We start from the raw sequence: 19,415 nt of genomic DNA on the forward strand, positions 1-19,415 counted from the left end.
AGACAGGGACCCCATAGCTGGACGAACTCGTCCCAGCACACTTAGCCAGCAGCTGGAAATCCCAGGAAACCTTAGGCGCCCTAAACCCAGGGAAGGCAGTGCAGCTCTGAAGCCCCTCACGGCACTAAACAGCCTGCCAGTCGTTCCTCCAACTGGTGTGGACCCTGACACACCGGCCCAGTAGTGGGAGAGTGGCAGCGCGTGACGGTGGTGGTGGCGCCAGAAGGGACTGGGAAAAGATTGCGTGCTCCAACGGCACCATAGGGGACCAGGAGAGGCTTCTGCGAGCCCGCAGCAGCGGCGACCAAACATCCCGGATACGGTTCGTGTACACCGGCAGCAGTGGAGCCAGAGGAGCCCGGTAGACGCCCACGCAGAAGAGCCCCACGCACACCTGAAGAAGAGCCAGAGGGAGCAGGCACACTCCCAGCAGCCAACTGGAATCCCAGCCCAATGCACAGCTGCCTGGGCCAGACCGAAAGTCTGTTGCTGGAACACAACTGCCCGGCAGTGGCACCGCTATCAAGGAGGGGCACACCTGGCGTGCCTGCCACTCCCCACAGGGCACCGCACTGCTCTGATGGAGACCCCGCCCACAGCAGCTTAGGGGACTAGCCCGGTGGCTGCTCCAGGAGTGCGGGTAACCAACACAGACAGCGGAGAAGGGCAAGGCATCCAGCAAGCAGGAAAGGACATTCTTCTCCCAGCTGACACACCGGCGACCTGACTAGAGCCCCACTATCACCATGAAAAGACAAAAAAATTTAGTCTAGGCCAACACAGTTCACACAACACCTAAGAGAGGAGCTGCAGAGACAGACCTAACCAGTCACCCAGAAAAAGAATTCAAAATAAAAATCATAAACATGCTGACGGAGATGCAGAGAAATATACAAGAGCTAAGGGACGAAGTCCAGAGGGAGATTACAGATGCCAGGAAGGAGAATACAGAAGTGAAACAAAAACTGGAAGGATTTATAAGCAGAATGGATAAGATGCAAGAGGCCATTGATGGAATAGAAACCAGAGAACAGGAACACATAGAAGCTGACATAGAGAGAGATAAAAGGATCTCCAGGAATGAAACAATATTAAGAGAACTGTGTGACCAATCCAAAAGGAACAATATCCGCATTATAGGGGTACCAGAAGAAGAAGAGAGAGAAAAAGGGATAGAAAGTGTATCTGAAGAAATAATTCCTGAGAAATTCCCGAAACTGGGGGAGGATATAGTTGCTCAGACTACAGAGGCACACAGAACTCCCGAGAGATGGGACCCAACAAGGACCACACCAAGACACATACTAATTAAAATGGCAAAGATCAAGGACAAGGACAGAGTATTAAACGCAACCAGAGAGAGAAAAAAGGTCACCTACAAAGGAAAACCCATCAGGCTATCATCAGACTTCTCAACAGAAACCTTACAGGCCAGAAGAGAATGGCATGATATATTTAATGCAATGAAACAGAAGGGCCTTGAACCAAGGATACTGTATCCAGCATGATTATCATTTTAAATATGAAGGAGGGATTAAACAATTCCCAGACAAGCAAAAGTTGAGGGAATTTCCCTCCCACAAACAACCTCTACAGGGTACCTTAGAGGGACTGCTTTAGATGGGAGCACTCCTAAAAAGAGCACAGAACAAAACACCCAACATAGGAAGAATGGAAGAGGAGGAATAAGAAGGGAGAGAAATAATCATCAGACTGTGTTTATAATAGCTTAAAAAGCAAGTTAAGTTAGACAGTAAGGTAGTAAAGAAGCTAACCTTGAACCTTTGGTAACCACGAATCTAAAGCCTGCAATGGCAATAAGTACGTATCTTTCAATAATCACCCCAAATATAAATGGACAAAATGCACCAATCAAAAGACACAGAGTAATAGAATGGATAAAAAAGCAAGACCCATCTATATGCTGCTTACGAGAGACTCACCTCAAACCCAAAGACATCAAAGATTAAAAGTCAAGGGATGGTGAAAGGTATTTCATGCAAACAACAGAGAGAAAAAAGCAGGTGTTGCAATACTAGTATCAGACAAAATAGACCTCAAAATAAAGAAAGTAACAAAAGATAAAGAAGGACATTACATAATGATAAAGGGCTCAGCCCAGCAAGAGGATATAATCATTATAAACATATGTGCACCCAATACAGGAGCACCAATATATGTGAAACAAATACTAACAGAATTAAAGGAGGAAACAGAATGCAATACATTCATTCTGGGAGACTTTTACACACCACTCACCCCAAAAGACAGATCCACCAGACAGAAAATAAGTAAGGACACAGAGGCACTGAACAACACACTAAAACAGATGGACCTAATAGACATCTATAGAACTCTACACCCAAAAGCAACAGGACACACATTCTTCTCAAGTGCACATTGAACATTCTCCACAACAGACCACATACTGGCCACAAAAAGAGCCTCAGTAAATTCCAAAAGATTGAAATCCTACCAATCAACCTTTCAGACCACAAAGGTATAAAACTAGAAATAAATTGTACAAAGAAAGGAAAAAGGCTCAGAAACACATGGAGGTTTAACAACATGCTCCTAAATAATCAATGGATCAATGACCAAATTAAAATGGAGATCCAGCAATATATGGAAACAAATGACAACAACAACACAATGTCCCAACTTCTGTGGGACGCAGCAAAAGCAGTCTTAAGAGGAAAATATATAGCAATCCAGGCATATTTAAAGAAGGAAGAACAATCCCAAATGAATAGTCTAAAGTCACAATTATCAAAATTGGAAAAAGAAGAACTAATGAGGCCTAAAGTCAGCAGAAGCAGGGACAAAATAAAGATCAGACAAGAAATAAATGAAATTGAGAAGAGTAAAACAATACAAAAAATCAATGAAACGAAGAGCTGGTTCTTTGAGAAAATAAACAAAATAGATAAGCCTCTGGCCAGACTTATTAAGAGAAAAAGAGAATCAACACACATTAACAGAATAAGAAACGAGAAAGGAAACATCACAACGGACCCAACAGAAATACAAAGAATTATTAGAGACTACTATGAAAACCTATATGCTAAGAAGCTGGAAAACCTAGAAGAAATGGACAACTTCCTAGAAAAATACAACCTTCCAAGACTGACCAAGGAAGAAACATAAAATCTAAACAAACCAATTACCAGCAAAGAAATCGAAGTGGTAATCAAAAAACTACCCAAGAAAAAGAGCCCCGGGCCAGATGGATTTATCGGAATTTTATCAGACATACAGAGAAGATATAATACCCATTCTCCTTAAGGTTTTCCAAAAAGTAGAAGAGGAGGGAATACTTCCAAACTCATTCTATGAAGCCAACATCACCCTAATACCAAAACCAGGCAAAGACCCCAACAAAAAAGAAAATTACAGACCAATATCCCTGATGAACGTAGATGCAAAAATACTCAACAAAATACTAGCAAACCGAATTCAAAAATACATCAAGAGGATCATACACCATGACGAAGTGGGATTCATCCCAGGGATGCAAGGATGGTACAACATTCGAAAATCCATCAACATCATCCACCACATAAACAAAAAGGACAAAAACCACATGATCACCTCCACAGATGCTGAAAAAGCATTTGACAAAATTCAACATCCATTCATGATAAAAACTCTCAAAAAAATGGGTATAGAGGGGAAGTACCTCAACATAATAAAGGCCATATATGATAAACCCACAGCCAACATCATACTGAACAGTGAGAAGCTGAAAGCTTTTCCTCTGAGATCAGGAACAACACAGGGATGCCCACTCTCCCCACTGTTATTCAACATAGTACTGGAGGTCCTAGCCACGGCAATTAGACAAAAAAAAGAAATACAAGGAATCCAAACTGGTAAAGAAGAAGTTAAACTGTCACTATTTGCAGATGACATGATATTGTACATAAAAAAACCCTAAAGATTCCACTTCAAAACTACTAGAACTGATATCGGAATACAGCAAAGTTGTGGATACAAAATTAACACACAGAAATCTGTGGCTTCCCTATACACTAACAATGAACTAATAGAAAGAGAAATCAGGAAAACAATTCCATTCACAATTGCATCAAAAAGAATAAAATACTTAGGAATAACCTTACCAAGGAAGTGAAAGACCTATACCTGAAAACTATAAGACACTTTTAAGAGAAATTAAAGAGGACACTAACAAATGGAAACTCATCCCATGCTCTTGGCTAGGAAGAATTAATATCGTCGAAATGGCCATCCTGCCCAAAGCAATATACAGATTTGATGCAATACCTATCAAATTACTAACAACAATCTTCAATGAACTAGAACAAATAGTTTAAAAATTCATATGGATTCTTGGTTTCACTGGAGATGGCTGGTAATTGTAGGTCTGCTTTGGTTATGTAACTGCATTCCTATTATGTTAATGTGTGTGCACAATTTAATTAGTAGTTTAAAACCTATACATGCTTAAGTTACTCTACATGAAGATATGTCAAAGAAATAACCAATCTTTCCATGTTTTCTTCAGTCTGCTTCTTCTATAGCTTTTCTTCTTCCTTCCTAATTACAACCCTTAAATAGAATTTGTGCCTCTTTATTGAATTTTCCAAGTATCCTAATTCTTCCAAGTGGTAAAGATACCTCAAGACAAATGCTGGGCATAAAACCCACAGGGCATAAATCTGCAAAGAAGTAAAAAGCTAACCTTTTCAAACAATATGGCTTCTCTCTCACTTACCAACTTTACATTTCCCTGTATGGCCCCGGAAGATGACTGGTTAGCCACAGACGGGTAAGATTCCTCAAGGGAGGAACAATCTAAGACAGGCACAGTCGCAAGGGGGCCATCAGGTGAGAAATTGGGGATCAACAGAGGTGAGGCTTAGAACCTCATCCCCCCTGTTTTGAGAGAAATCTTCTGCATCCATGGATGGTTTGTTGCCCTAGTCTAGCTTGGATTAATACTTAGCCTATAGGCACACACCTGATCATTTACATTTGCTTTCTTACAGCACTAAACTATGTTTTCTACCTTTATCTTGCATCTACCTACCGCTTCAGAATTTTACTAAAAATAATAATAATAATAATAAACTAATAATAAGGGAGAAATGTGGGATTCATATATAAATCAAGTATAAAAATCAAATGAATATTCATATCTGACCTCATTGTTTGTAGTTCATAATGCGTGATCAAAACTGAAAGTTTCTGTGATGACTGCCCTTGTACTGTTCACCATGTAAGAACTTATTCACTATGTAAGAATTTGTTCACCATGTAAGAACTTGTTCGTTGTGCTTCAGAAAATCAGAGACTGATGAGAATTGGGCTTGGGGTGGATTAATGATTGTGCATTGAGTCCCCTGTACAGAATTTTATTGTTGTTAACTGTTAACAACCATTTGATCAATAAATATGAGAGATGCCCTCTCAAAAAAAAAAAAAATTCATATGGAAACACCAAAGACCCCAAATAGCCAAAACAATCCTGAGAAGGAAGAATAAAGTGGGGGGATCTCACTCCCCAACTTCAAGTTCTACTACAAAGCCACAGTAATCAAGACAGTTTGGTACTGGCACAAGAACAGACCCACAGACCAGTGGCACAGAATAGAGACCCCAGATATTAACCCAAATATATTAATTATAAATAAATCAATTAATATTTGATAAAGGAGCCATGGACATATAATGGGGAAATGACAGTCTCTTCAACAGATGGTGCTGCCAAAACTGGACAGCTACATGTAAGAGAATGAAACTGGATCACTGTCTAACCCCATACACAAATGTAAATTCGAAATGGGTCAAAGACCTGAATGTAAGTCATGAAACCATAAAACTCTTAGAAAAAACATAGGCAAAAATCTCTTGGGCATAAACATGAGTGATTTCTTCATGAACATATCTCCCCGGGCAAGGGAAACAAAAGCTAAAATGAACAAGTGGGACTATATCAAGCTGAAAAGCTTCTGTACAGCAATGGACACCATCAATAAAACCAAAAGGAACCCTACAGGATGGGAGAATATATTCATAAATGTCAGATCCAATAAAGGTTTGTCATCCAAAATATATAAAGAGCTCATGTACATCAACAAACAAAAAGCAAATAATCCAATTAAAAAATGGGCAGAGGAGCTGAACAGACAGTTCTCCAAAGAACAAATTCAGATGGCCAACAGACACATGAAAAGATGCTTCACATCGCTTGTCATCAGAGAAATGCAAATTAAAACCACAAGGAAATATCACCTCACACCAGTAAGGATCGGCACCATCCAAAAGACAAACAGCAGCAAATGTTGGCGAGGTTGCGGAGAAAAGGGAAACCTCCTACACTGCTGGTGGGAATGTAAATTAGTTCAACCATTGTGGAAAGCAATATGGAGGTTCCTCAAAAAGCTCAAAATAGAAATACCATTTGACCCAGGAATTCCACTTCTAGGAATTTACCCTAGGAATGCAGCAGCCCAGTTTGAAAAAGACAGATGCACCCCTATGTTTATTGCAGCACTATTTACAATAGCCAGGAAATGAATGCAACCTAAGTGTCCATTAATAGATGAATGGATAAAGAAGATGTGGTACATATACACAATGGAATATTATTCAGCCATAAGAAGAAAACAAATCCTACAATTTGCAACAACATGGATGGAGCTAGAGGGTATTATGCTCAGTGAAATAAGCCAGCGGAGAAAGACAAGTATCAAATGATTTCACTCATCAGTGGAGTATAAAACAAAGAAAAACTGAAGGAACAAAACAGCAGCAGACTCACAGAACCCAAGAATGGACTAACGGTTACCAAAGGGAAAGGGACTGGGCAGGAGGAGTGGGAAGGGAGGGATAAGGGCAGGGAAAAAGAAAGGGGGCCTTACGATTATCATGTATAATGTGGGCGGGGCATAGGGAGGGATGTGCAGCACAGAGAAGACAAAGAGTTGAGTCTGCAGCATCTTGCTGCACTGGTGGACATTGGCTGTAGTGGAGTTTGTGGGGGGGACTTGGTGAAGGGGCAGTCTAGTAACCATAATGTTCTTCATGTAATTATAGATTAATGATAATAAAATGAATTTAAAAATATACATATATAGTAAAGGTAAGTAAAATAATAAGTGTTATATGTCTTCCAAAAACATAATATAAAAAAATAATTGAAACATCCATACTCAGGCAGAGTAGTCACTACCATGTTCAGTTAGGACCTGTTTTTCCATTATAGAACTTTAATATTCAAACACATGCAATTCAGCAATAAAAATTAATTCCATATTAACAGTTAACAATATCACAAGTCACTGTGTGAATGCCTTTTTAAAGGCTGATAAGTAGATATACAGATAGAGGTTTAGAAAACTGTTATCTAATAAAGTACACGATTTACACTTAGAGACTAACTATATACATTGAAAATATATACCAATACCTTGCAGAACAAATTTTCATATTGAACAAAAACATTACCTGAAAAATTTCCATACTTTAACATTGTAATTGCATTTTGAAACCATAGTTCTAAAGCTGAAATTTCCTGAATAAATAAACCAAGATATTAGGTAAGCAAGTTAAGCCTAGCAACGTTATCTAAGAAAGAGAAGGGATAATAACTATAGTTATGAGACCATGCAAAACAAATTATAAGGATTGAAATATAGATTTATATTCAGTCCAGTCTGGGTATAAATATACTTTTTTATATGATCTCCTTTATCTACTTAAAGAGAAAAACACTAATAAACAGCGAGGCAAACCAAAAATGAAACTACAGTCAGAGGGAGAAAAAATCTTGTCCCCAAAATATCTCCACTAAAGTACATAATACAGTAAGTTATAAATATATAACAAATAACAGTAACAAATACTTGTAAAAACTTTACAAAAACTAATGGTATATATAAGATTAATTTCTTCTTTGTTTTGTATTAGCACACAAAAGAACCAATAAACAAAATGAAGACATGCAACTCTACTACTAGAAAAAGGAACACCTACTTTAATAACAGATGGCATCTTGGAATTTAGGTTATCATACGTAAAATGCAGACGAGTTCTGAAGGAACATTTGTACAATAAAGGATCCTGGTAAAATTCTATTTTACCACTAGCATTTCGTTTATCAAGGCAAACTGTACAGTCGGAAAAATTGATAACCTTTCTCAGCACCAGATCAGTTGCTAAAAAGAAAAGAAAAACATTTTAAGTAAAAAGGAAAGTTAGAGAAAAAAGGCAACTACAATTTATTAGTAAAATTAATTAAAATGGTGGAAATAATATTAATAGAACATTCAATTCTTAATGCCAGAACCTGCGCAAAGAACTTCGCATTTATTATATCATTTAAATTTTCCATCAACCTTATAAAATAGGCAAAATAATCCTCATTTTATGGATGAAGAATCAAATAGAGGCCAGAGAAATGAAGTCGTTTGTGACCAATTTGCTTGACACCTAACAGATTTAAGGCAAAATTTATGAAAACTTTCACATTTTGCTACATGTAATGAAATATTTAATAAAGTACTTCAGAAACCATATTAAAAAGAACATTCTGAGTAACATTTAATATTTATCTTACACCAACATGTGTACTGCTACTACTCTCCAATACGGTAGTCATCACTGGAATACAGCTATTTAAATTTATGTATGAGTTAATTAAAATTATATAAAAATAAAATTTCAGATCCTTGGTTGCACTAGCCACTTTTCAATTGCTCAATACCCACATGTGGCTACAGTGGCTACAGTACTGGGCATTAAAATATAAAACACTCCCGTCACAGAAAATTCTTGTGGGTAGCCCTGCTCTAAATAATGAATTACCAAGGAATAAATTACCAAATTAAAAAATAAGAGTATAAAGATTTTTGTTTGAAGAAAATGAGAATAAAACAATTCCAGGTAGAGTGTCAAACTAGAAAGTGAAACCTTCAGCAAATAGTACTTTTATTTTTAATAAGCAATTTCTAGGCAAATAGTAGGTCCAAATCTACTTGGTCAGTGATTTTAAGTTAGCAGCTACCCCCATGCTATGGACATAGGAACCTTCAAAACAATAAAATATGCTTTATTCCATTCTGTGACACTATTTCTCAGTATATTCTGGCAACCACTGATTAATGCAACCTTTAATTTTCTTTTCCTTTTTTGGATTTAAGTTTTTAAGATGTAAAAATTAAAGAGTAGGCACATATGTGAAAAAAGCAAAATTTTATTAGCAAATAAACTTTGTTTTAGCTGAAAAAAATTACACACACCTTACTTCATTTTACATCATATATATGTGATTTAGTTACTGATATTATATACATGTACACAAATTAAAGAAAATATAATAAGACTGGAAATGAAGGAAACCCTCTAATTGATTCTTTTCCTCTCTTTATAATTTTAATTTACTGAGTATTTGCTATTAGATACTATTCTAAGTCTTTACATCCATTATCTCTTGTATTTATATGGCTGTGTTTAAAAGATGTGAAAACGGAAGCACAATAAGGGGAAATAATCTAATGTTAGAAAGTTTACAAAGAGCAGAGCTGTAATTTGAACTCTGGCAATCTTACTCCAGAGAACATGTTCTCATCTATTATGCTGTAAGAGCACAATGGTCATATTTCAAGGATACTCTAGAAAATTATTATTCATTGAGAAAGGAAGGTATTAAGCTTTGAAAATGTTTTTTTTTAACACTAAATATAACAGAAACTGTCTTTTAAAACCTTACAAAATGAATCTTTTACTTTTGATAATGTGCTGCAATTTAATCTATAAAATGGGAATAATAATCCCTACCCAATAAGCACTCTGAAAAATGGCATTATTTTTAAAATGTGAACAGTTGAACATCCTCCCATCTAACAAACCCACTCCTAAGCATATGTCTTAAAGGCATGCTTACACATATCCATCAAAAGATATAAACAAAAACATTCATAGCAGCACTGTCTGTAATTGCAAAAATCAGGAAACATCCAAAATGCCCATTATCAAGAGAACAGATAATTAAGTTTGGCAAATTTAAACAGATATTATTCATAAGTAAAACAAGTGATCTACAAATTCATGCAACAATATGGAAAATTATTAAAGGCATAATGCTGATTGAAAACAGCAAACCTTTCAGGTTTTACTCCAATCTCAAATTCTCAACATAAAGAACACTATTTTTACAAAGCTCAAAAATATGTATAACTAAATACTTTATGTATATATTCACAACAGATAAAACTTTTTTATTAAACTAAAATTGACATAACATAAAATTAACAAATTTAAAGTGTACAACAGAGCATTTAACATACTGACATTGTTGTGGAACACCACTACAGTCAATTTTGAAACTTTTACATCACCTCAAAAAAGAAACTCTGTACCCTCTAGATATCAAATCCTCTCTTTGCCATCCCCACTCCCCAATCCCTAAACAATCAACTAGTCTACTTTCTATGGGTATAGATATCCCTATTCTGCATTGTTCATATATATGTAATCTTACAATATACACCTTCTGTGTCTGGATTTTTTCATTTAGCATAATGTTTTCAAGGTCCATCCATTCTATAGAATATATCAGAACTTCATTCCTTTTTATATCACTTTTTTTTAAGCAACTGAATAATAAAATTACATACAATTAATTCTAGGATGAAGCAAAGGGATGGGACAGGGAAATGCATGTTAGTGGGAGGAAACCACTGCCAATATTTTAGTTACCCAGAGGTTAGGTGATCCTTAATTATCTTGTAACAAATATTTGTTACATAACACCCTTTTTAAATATCAAATGTTGCATTAAAAATTAATAGAAGGGGAAATAATAATATCTAACTCAGAAAGATAAAGAATTACAAGATGATGTAAAAGGCACAGCATCCTGGCCCAGCAGTTCACAAGCATTCAATAAATTGAAGATGCTATTTAACTGTCATTATCACCACCATCATAATGAATTTTCTTGTGGTATCATATTTGATTCTCATAAATACATGATACATTGGCAGGTTGGCACTAATGATAATCCATATTTACAAATGACTCACCCAAGGCTAGTGATGATGGAAGATAAATTCAAACAAAGATCCCCTAATCTTCAGTCTAAGATTCTTTCTAACTCCTTGTTACATCCCATTCTTTTTGAAATATTTTCTTTACTCCTATATTAAAACTCTACATGAGATTTCTTCCTCTAAAATGTCAACTCCTTTATTCAATCCTGCATTATGCAGTTCCATTTTCTTCCTATTTTTCATAACTTCTTCTTCTGGCCTTTTTATCAAGTATTTCTTTCCACACAAGATGAGAGGGAGGCTTCTGGTGAGGATGTAGACAGAAGGGGGACCCCTGTGCATTGTTGGTGGGTTGTAAACTGGTTTAGCCACTATGGAAAGCAGTATGGAAGTTGCTAAAAAATTTTTTAAATACCACACAATGCAGTAATTCAATTTCTGGGTATATACCCAAAGAAAACATTCACTAGCTCTAAAGATATAGGCACCCCTATGTTTATTGCAGCATTATTTACAACAGCCAAGGTATGGGAGCAACTTAAGCATCCATCAAGAGATGAATGGATAAAGAAGATGTAGTAAATACATGCAATGGAATATTACTCAGCCATAAAAAAGTTGCCACAACATGGATGTACCTAGAGGGTATTATGTTAAGTGAAGTCAGACAGCGAAAGACAAATACCATATGATTTCACGTATATGTAGAATCTGAAAAATAAAACAAATGAACAAACAAAACAGAAATAAAGTCATAAATAAATGGAATAAACTGGTGGCTGCCAGAGGAAGGAGGGACAGGAGACAGGTAAAGCAGATGAGGTAGATAAAAAGGTACAAACTTTCAGTTATAAAATAAGTAAGTCAAGAGGATGAAAAGTACAGCTATAGGGAATATAGTCAATAATACTGTGATAACTTTGTAGGGTGGCAGATAGTAACTGCACTTATAATGGTGAGCATCTGTAATGTATGTAATTATTGCATCACTAAGTTATACACCTGAAACTAATTTGAATATAAACTATACTTTATAAAAAAACAAAAATGTCTCAGAAACAATGCTTCAGCCTTTGCATAGACTCTTATTTATGCATCACAGAGTTGTGAGATCAGGATTATTCTTCATTTTTTAGAATGTGATGGCTGAAACTTGGACAACACAAAAATGAACCTCTACACTACCTCTGCTGATTCCTAGTGGTATGCCTTAACTAGGCAAGTTAAGTAACTCTGAGGCCCAACTTCATTTTGCTTTCCTTTAAGTACGACTTAAGATAAATACATAAATATATGACTAAATGAACAAGAAGGGATATCATCTTCTGGAGTTATGAGAATTTAAGAAAAAGAATACAAAGAATAATTACAGCAGCTCATTTTCTGAACAATGACTATGATAGGACATTTTTGTATTCCTTTCTGTGCATTAATTAACTTAATAACTCTATAAGGAGGATCCTATTTTATACCCATTTTACAAATGAGGAAACTGAGAAACAGTATATTAGAGTAACTGACCTGACATCATACATCTCTACCAAGTGGGAAAGCTAGGATTCAAACTCTCAGGTAGTCTAACTTTAGTGCAACCACTTTTAACAAATAATGTACCATGGCAAGTCACAAACAAAAGGTGCTCACAATAATCTCCTTACTATATTTTCCAAAAATATCTACTCATTAACCTATAAGAGCATGTAACAGAAAATATGAGTACTTATTTAACATCTCTGACAAAACTAAGAAGCAGTGTCTATTTCTTTTGTAGCTCTATTTTCAATGCTTACAGTGTCTAGCATATAGAACATAGTAAATAAAATGGCAATAAGTGGTAGTTATTAAAATTGTATTATTACTTAATAGTTATTTTAATATAAGCAGGAGAATGTAGCATGCAATAATTAAAGAGGGCTTCAGGACTATCCAGAAGTCCCTAATATGCACTAGAATATACAAACCTAAAATGTAAGTCGGTCAGATACATTGTTTTACCATTACTGAGTTATGCAAAAGCAACATGATCCCTTTTCTCCTTCAAAAACATTAAAATTTTTAACTAAATTATTCATTTTAAAATTATTTAATTTTTATTATTACAACCCACAGTATTGTAAAACATTATGTATCATTTTTGAAACAAGCATGTGATACTTAAGAAAGAATAAAGATTAAGGATACTAAAGAACAAGTCTGGGATTTCTTAATCTGAGGGTTTATGAACCTCCTGCAATTAATGATAAATGTTACATACGTGCATTTTTCCAGGTTGAAGGTATAAAGCTTTTATCAGATTTATCAAAGAGCCAGTTGGCCCAAAAAGGTTTAAAATCCAAGACAACTGTTTCAATAGTGAAAAAAATCTATACTATTCTTCAAACTCACCAGAAATATCCATGAATGCACGATCCCATAATTCACCTACTGTATAGCATTCTGCAGAAGTAATATTGACTGAAAGAACAATATCATCTTCAACATATTTTAGTATGAGATTATTTATAACAATATTTACATTATTTACAACTCGTCTGATCAGACTTTGCACATAACCTATAAAAGAGGGAGAAAAAAGGATTAAATTAGTCACATGCCTTGTCAATAATTATTCTTTAAGTGCCAATGATCTTAATGTATGTGAAAGTTGGGTATCATTTAGCATATTTTGCAAAGAGGAAACTAACAGTCAGTCAGACAGGCAAAAGCAGGCTTGCCAGAATGACACAGCTAATAAGTAGCAAATCCAGACCAACAAAAATCATTACTGAGAAGTTCTATATAGTGAAGTATTCATATACTAAGAGAAATCACAGAGATCGTACCTTTTGAATAACATAAAACTAGATGCCTATAATAATCCTATACTACAAAAGTATTCTGTATGGTTTCTGCTTATTTTATAAACATTTTGCCAAATCAAACAATGTTACTATATGCTGATTATACAATACAGTAGAAGAATAGATTATTTAAGCTTCTTTTTTCTTTTTGAACCAGCTGCTATCTTGTCTTCCTACTTTAATAGCCATAAAAATATTTCAAAGTTAGCCCTGGAAGAAGAAAGAAAGGATAAACATGACCATCATAATGGTTTCAACTATTTCCACTTACTAATATACAATATTGAAACAGGATGGGGAGAGAGTATGAATGAGGAAGAAAATACAGAGAGAATTTAAGAAAGAAGGAGAAAAAAAGAACACAATGAAGAAAAAAGAAATGTATAGAAGGAAAGAGAATGCTTAATGAGAACACAGGGAAATAAAAGAGAAACTGAAATAGTTTTTTAAAAATTCAAAACCACAGAACTAGTGAACATTCTCTTATCCCAAAACTTGCCCAAAATGTACAAAAGTGTTCCTTTACTTTCATGCTAGTGTGGAAGTTTCTCACACTATATATATTTGTATAGATACATTATTCAGGAATTTAACTTAAAATACAAATATAAGGAGCATTAAAAAGACATACAAGATTAAAAACTTCACTTTATTCAAATGTAGTTTCCACTATAAAACCTATTTAAAAGCTAATTACATTTTTAGCTATTTCATAACATAACAATCTTGTGTTCTTTACTGGACAAAACAGAATCAACTTCTGTCAGCAACTGACATTGTTAACATCTACACCAAAGCCTGCTGGGAGAAAGTGTATTTAAATATTCAACCATAACATGTTTGCAAAAACTAACTCCTTTATTCATTCCCAATAGATAAAAAAGAAAAGAAATGTAAATTACTAAGTTCAAATTTTTGTCATATACAAAAACTATCAGCAGCTTTTAGAGTGCCAATTATCATATGCTAGAAATTAACATTCAAAATATCATAAACTTATGGCAATAAATACTCTTGTACAAGATTATGATTCGTAAGTGTAAATAGTTGAATGCCTAACAAATTAAGCTTCCAAAAGAAATTTTAAATATCAAAATTTTCAACCTTAGAATGTATATTCCCTTATGGTACTCAACACAGATGTTAAAAATAAAAACAAAAATTAACATCCTGTTTCTAAGTAGTCAAGAAATGTAACTAAAATTGTTTTTCCTATTTTTGAAAAATGTGTCATCAATAAGGAATTCATAAAACCTCTTAAGAGCTCTTGGGCTTTCATTATCTTCAAAACAAAAACTCTCAAAGATAGATTGGGAAAAATAATGTATAATGAAAAGTCATAGAAACATATAACTATAAATATTTTTACTGACATAACACTACTGATGGATTTTTCATGTATTTTTTTAATATTTTCCTTCAGTATCTCATTGTAAAACTGACATACAAATTGAGATAAGCCACTCATCTCAAAAGAATAAGTCAACTGTTTTACCAAAGTGAAAGAATCAAACATCTCAAAAGAAAAACTACTTCTATAGAAGACTGTTGATGTTCCCTTATTAAAAATGCAACCCTAAAGTAACAGTGACTAACTGATGAACTCAATAACACATCATCTCTTTAATCCCTCATAATAACTATATTAATACTAAGTGATCTAATAACTAATAAATACATGAGCTACAGAAGAGTATCAAACAGCAGATCCAAAAGCTCTCATAGATACTCCCTGGAAGTCTGTTCAAATCAAAATCTATTCCACATTTGAAAATTCAAGGTCACTCTGGAGCTAAGAACTATCCTAGTAAGTGGCTGTAAAACAACAACCTAGTTATCTTTCCAGAAATTACCATCAATATCCAACACTCTGCAACCCACAAATCCCCTTCCTCCAAACACATACTTCTATGCCCACAGGAGCAGATAAAACACTATGAATTGTCATTGACTTCATGAATTCATATTCTTCCTTCTGTTTAGAATAGTTTTTTTGTCTATTCTACCTTCTCATTCAAGCCACGTATGAATGTCCTCTTCCCTATATCCTCTTCTCCAATGGCCCCCACTATATCAACACTAAGGAGACTGTCTTTACCACTTTTCTTAGGCTTATGTTTCTACAGCCACTTGCATGTGTTTATGTGTACTTACCTTGTCTGTTAAACTATGAAGTCCTAGAGGGCAAAAATTATATCTATTTCTCTGCCATTCTTAAATTAATGGCATGTATCAAATAATTCTGGATACAAAGAAACAACATCTGAAATCAATTTATCTTAATATGGTCACTGGGAAGCCAAGTTGCTCAAAATGAGAAATTCCATGGTTGATGACTTGGTTACGGTACCAAAAAATGTCTTGATCAAGTTTTTGGTATAAAATTTATTTGGGAGTTATGCAGCATCATACAGGCAACTTAGGGAAAATAAGTTCTTCATAATGATTCTTGCCTTTTTTGGAACATTCAAATTATTTCAAAGTAAAACGCTTTTAAAAGGTTAAGGGAAGAATAAGGATTCTTTAATGTCAATGCAGTAGACAGGTTCAATAAAACATGAATTAAAAAAGCATCTATCAGACTTGGTAACTATAAGATAACTTAGGGGAGTTACTGTAGGAACTAAAAAAGAAATAGCTTTGAGTTGAGGATACTCACTATCAGTATTATTTAAGATGTCACAGAAATTCTAAACAACTAAATAAAGATAAAAAAGAGAAATAAGTATAAGTACAGACAAGGAAAACCAAATTATCATTACACAAAGAATGAATGTATTTTTTATATAGAAAATGCAAAAGATGCAGTTGAGAAGTTGCAAAAGACTCAAGTGAATACTCATCAGCTAACAAAATGTAAAAATCAGCTTTCCTACATAGTGATGAAGAGAATAAAATGTTAAAAAATGGTAATCCCAATTAGCAATGAAATATATGACAGCATTTTCCATCTACAGAAGTTCCAAATAAATATTTTTTAATAATAAAAAACAGCAGTGGACAAAAAAATGTGGTTGGAAGAAAATATTAATTTTTTCACAGGGTAATTTGGCCAAACATACAAAAACCTTAAAATTACTCATAAATTTTGATTCTATAAATTGGTAAGAATTTCTCCTAAGAAAATAAACAAGGGTGTGTGCATATTTACCCACCAGTATATTTGTTAAAGCATTTTACAAAATGAAAAATGAAAAATAACCTAAATGTCAAACAAAAAGGGAACAAAGAAACTATAGAATAATTACAAAATGTAATACATGCCAGTGATTGAAATAACAATGTGAAAAATGTTAATGTCCTATAACATGTTCCTAATATGAAGTAAAAAATTCAAGTTACAAAAGAAAATGTCTGTATGTGTATGTATACCATACTGAAAAAGATCTGAAAGTTGTGCAACAGGTTAACAGGTGCCAGTTTGGGGTAAGATAAAGTGCATTCCACTCTGTCTTTTCCACTGAATGCAGCCATAAAACCTGTAAAGAATATATGGAGCAACTATTTCAGGAATCTGAAAAGTAAATGATCAGCATGCGACTGGAAATAGAAAAATGAAAATCTGAGCTTACAGAGATAAAACAGAAAATTAAATGGTAAAGGTAAATTTAAATGTATCAGTAACTACATTCTAATTTAATTGTATCATGGCCAGAAAGGATGGTATTTATTATAGTGACTTTTCGAAACCTGTCAAGACTTCTTTTTGACCAAGTCTTTTTCAATGTCTGTAGATAACCAGTGTGTGCACAAAAAAAAATGTACAACATCTTATCTGCTGGGGACGGAGGTTTTCATGTATCTACCAAACCAACCTTTTTAATTTTCATATTCCAGGATCCAGTTTTGGGATTTTTCTTCCTGAGCTATCACATTTCAAAAGTAAGTTGTTAGGCACACAGTAATCATGTATTTCTTTTGGAGAACTGTACCTTTTATTATAATTTATTATCTATTATGTATCTCAGTTAATGCTTTTGCCTTAAGTTTCATTTTGCCTGATTTTATGCCATAAATACAGATTTATCTTTGGATCATATTTGTCTGTTATGTCATTTCCCACCTTTTAATTTTCAATCTCTTATTGCTTCTCTATTTTACCTGTGTGTTTTGGAAGCCTGGACTTAAACACTCCTTCCTTTTAGTACCCTAAAAATATTACTTGTGCCTCCTTAGAGCTCCTCTTTGCTTTGGCTTTGCACTGCAGTTAGTGGTTCACAAAGTCTCCTATACTAAGCAATTAATTCTTTGAGAGCAAGGGTAGCCTACAATGAGCTGCTCTAGTATATTCTCATTTATACAGCAAAAAAGATTTAGGGAATTGAACAGTCTGCCTTCACTAAGCAATGTTTTAAAATTTAATCTAATTAGAATAAAATAAAAGCTTTCCAATTTTAACATTCTCTGTAATAAAGTATAAACATTGGATATCTTTAAAACTATTGACAAAATAAGTTTGAGGCATATCTGACTTTTAAAGGTTCAATATGTAAATGAGAAAGAACATCTGTGTGGCAGAAATAGCTAGCTATCATCAATATTTTGTGCTTTCCCTTGAAAATGTAGAATTGTTACTGATATATGACTTTTAAGACATACATAATATCCATGCAAATTGTATTCCACAATGAAATCTGGGCAGAAGAAATGTATCGTGTTCAGCCTGGAGGTATTAAGAAGTAGACAGGTCTTCTTCAGACTCTCCTCTTGCAAAGGTTAAAAGCAACAGATTCAAAGCAGAGCCTCAAGAAAAAAGGAGCCTGAGCTTCAGGTAGAACCTAGTCTTTGGACTGGTACATAAAGTAAACATAACACTTTGCTGTGTCAACTCACTGAAAGTAGAGGTTAACATGTGCACATAACTAATACAATTTGCCACTTATTTAAAAAATGGCTTTTCCAGAAAATGTTAATGGAAGATATTAGAATACTAAAAGCATAAAAATAGATATGAAATAAGCTATGCAATTCTTTTTCATTTGCAATGAGGTCTTCTCTACTCTCACAGTTCTAGAAAGAGATAGTGATTAGATAAGATTTAAATTCATGTGCACTTCCCACAGGTAAATAGGAAATGATCATGCTGTCTTCTATAATACACTGCCATTTTGGGCTCAGGGTCTTTGAACAGTTGATATACACAAATATTCTTAAATTATCTGACATATTCTACAACTACTATTAAAATCCCTTCAAGAGAATTTTTAGAAAATCAAGCCTTAGCAGCCCAAATAGCAAGCATTTAAACATGCACAATCTTTATCTTCCATCTCATATTATTTTCTACAGAAAACAAAATCTTTAGTAAATGCCTACTAATTTAATAATAGCTCTCATGTACACCTAAATATCTGAGTTTCCATTTTCTATCCACAAAATGTGGGCTAGAACAGAGGCTTAGCTGGAGTCTACAGATGGACTTCAGAGGGTATGTGAACACCCTAAAGTTACATGCAAATTTTGAATGTGCATTGTGAGTCTATAACCTTTACAACTGATTTTCAAGCGTCTATGTCCCAAAAAAAGCTATACTGCTAAAACAGAAAATCTAAAGTAGCTT

The 19,415-nt window shown here is 34.3% G+C and overlaps 1 protein-coding gene across 11 annotated transcripts in view; it reads right to left on the reverse strand.

Moving 5' to 3' along the window:
- The window catches only part of VPS13B (vacuolar protein sorting 13 homolog B), an 876,251-nt gene that overhangs the window by 795,803 nt on the left and 61,033 nt on the right, over positions 1 to 19,415 (reverse strand). For all 11 annotated transcript variants that reach the window (XR_005022793.2, XR_008996232.1, XR_008996233.1 and 8 more), the window contains exons 5-6: positions 13,401 to 13,568; positions 7,999 to 8,180 (exon numbers count right to left, since the gene is read on the reverse strand). Coding sequence is in view for 8 of the 11 variants with exons in the window: in XM_036876002.2 (XP_036731897.2) it covers positions 7,999 to 8,180; positions 13,401 to 13,568 (350 nt within the window). In the remaining 3 variants the exon portion in view is untranslated. The remainder of the gene's footprint in view (positions 1 to 7,998; positions 8,181 to 13,400; positions 13,569 to 19,415) is intronic.

The sequence above is a fragment of the Manis pentadactyla genome, chromosome 3 (assembly GCF_030020395.1).
Source record: "Manis pentadactyla isolate mManPen7 chromosome 3, mManPen7.hap1, whole genome shotgun sequence".
Classification (NCBI taxonomy): domain Eukaryota; kingdom Metazoa; phylum Chordata; class Mammalia; order Pholidota; family Manidae; genus Manis; species Manis pentadactyla.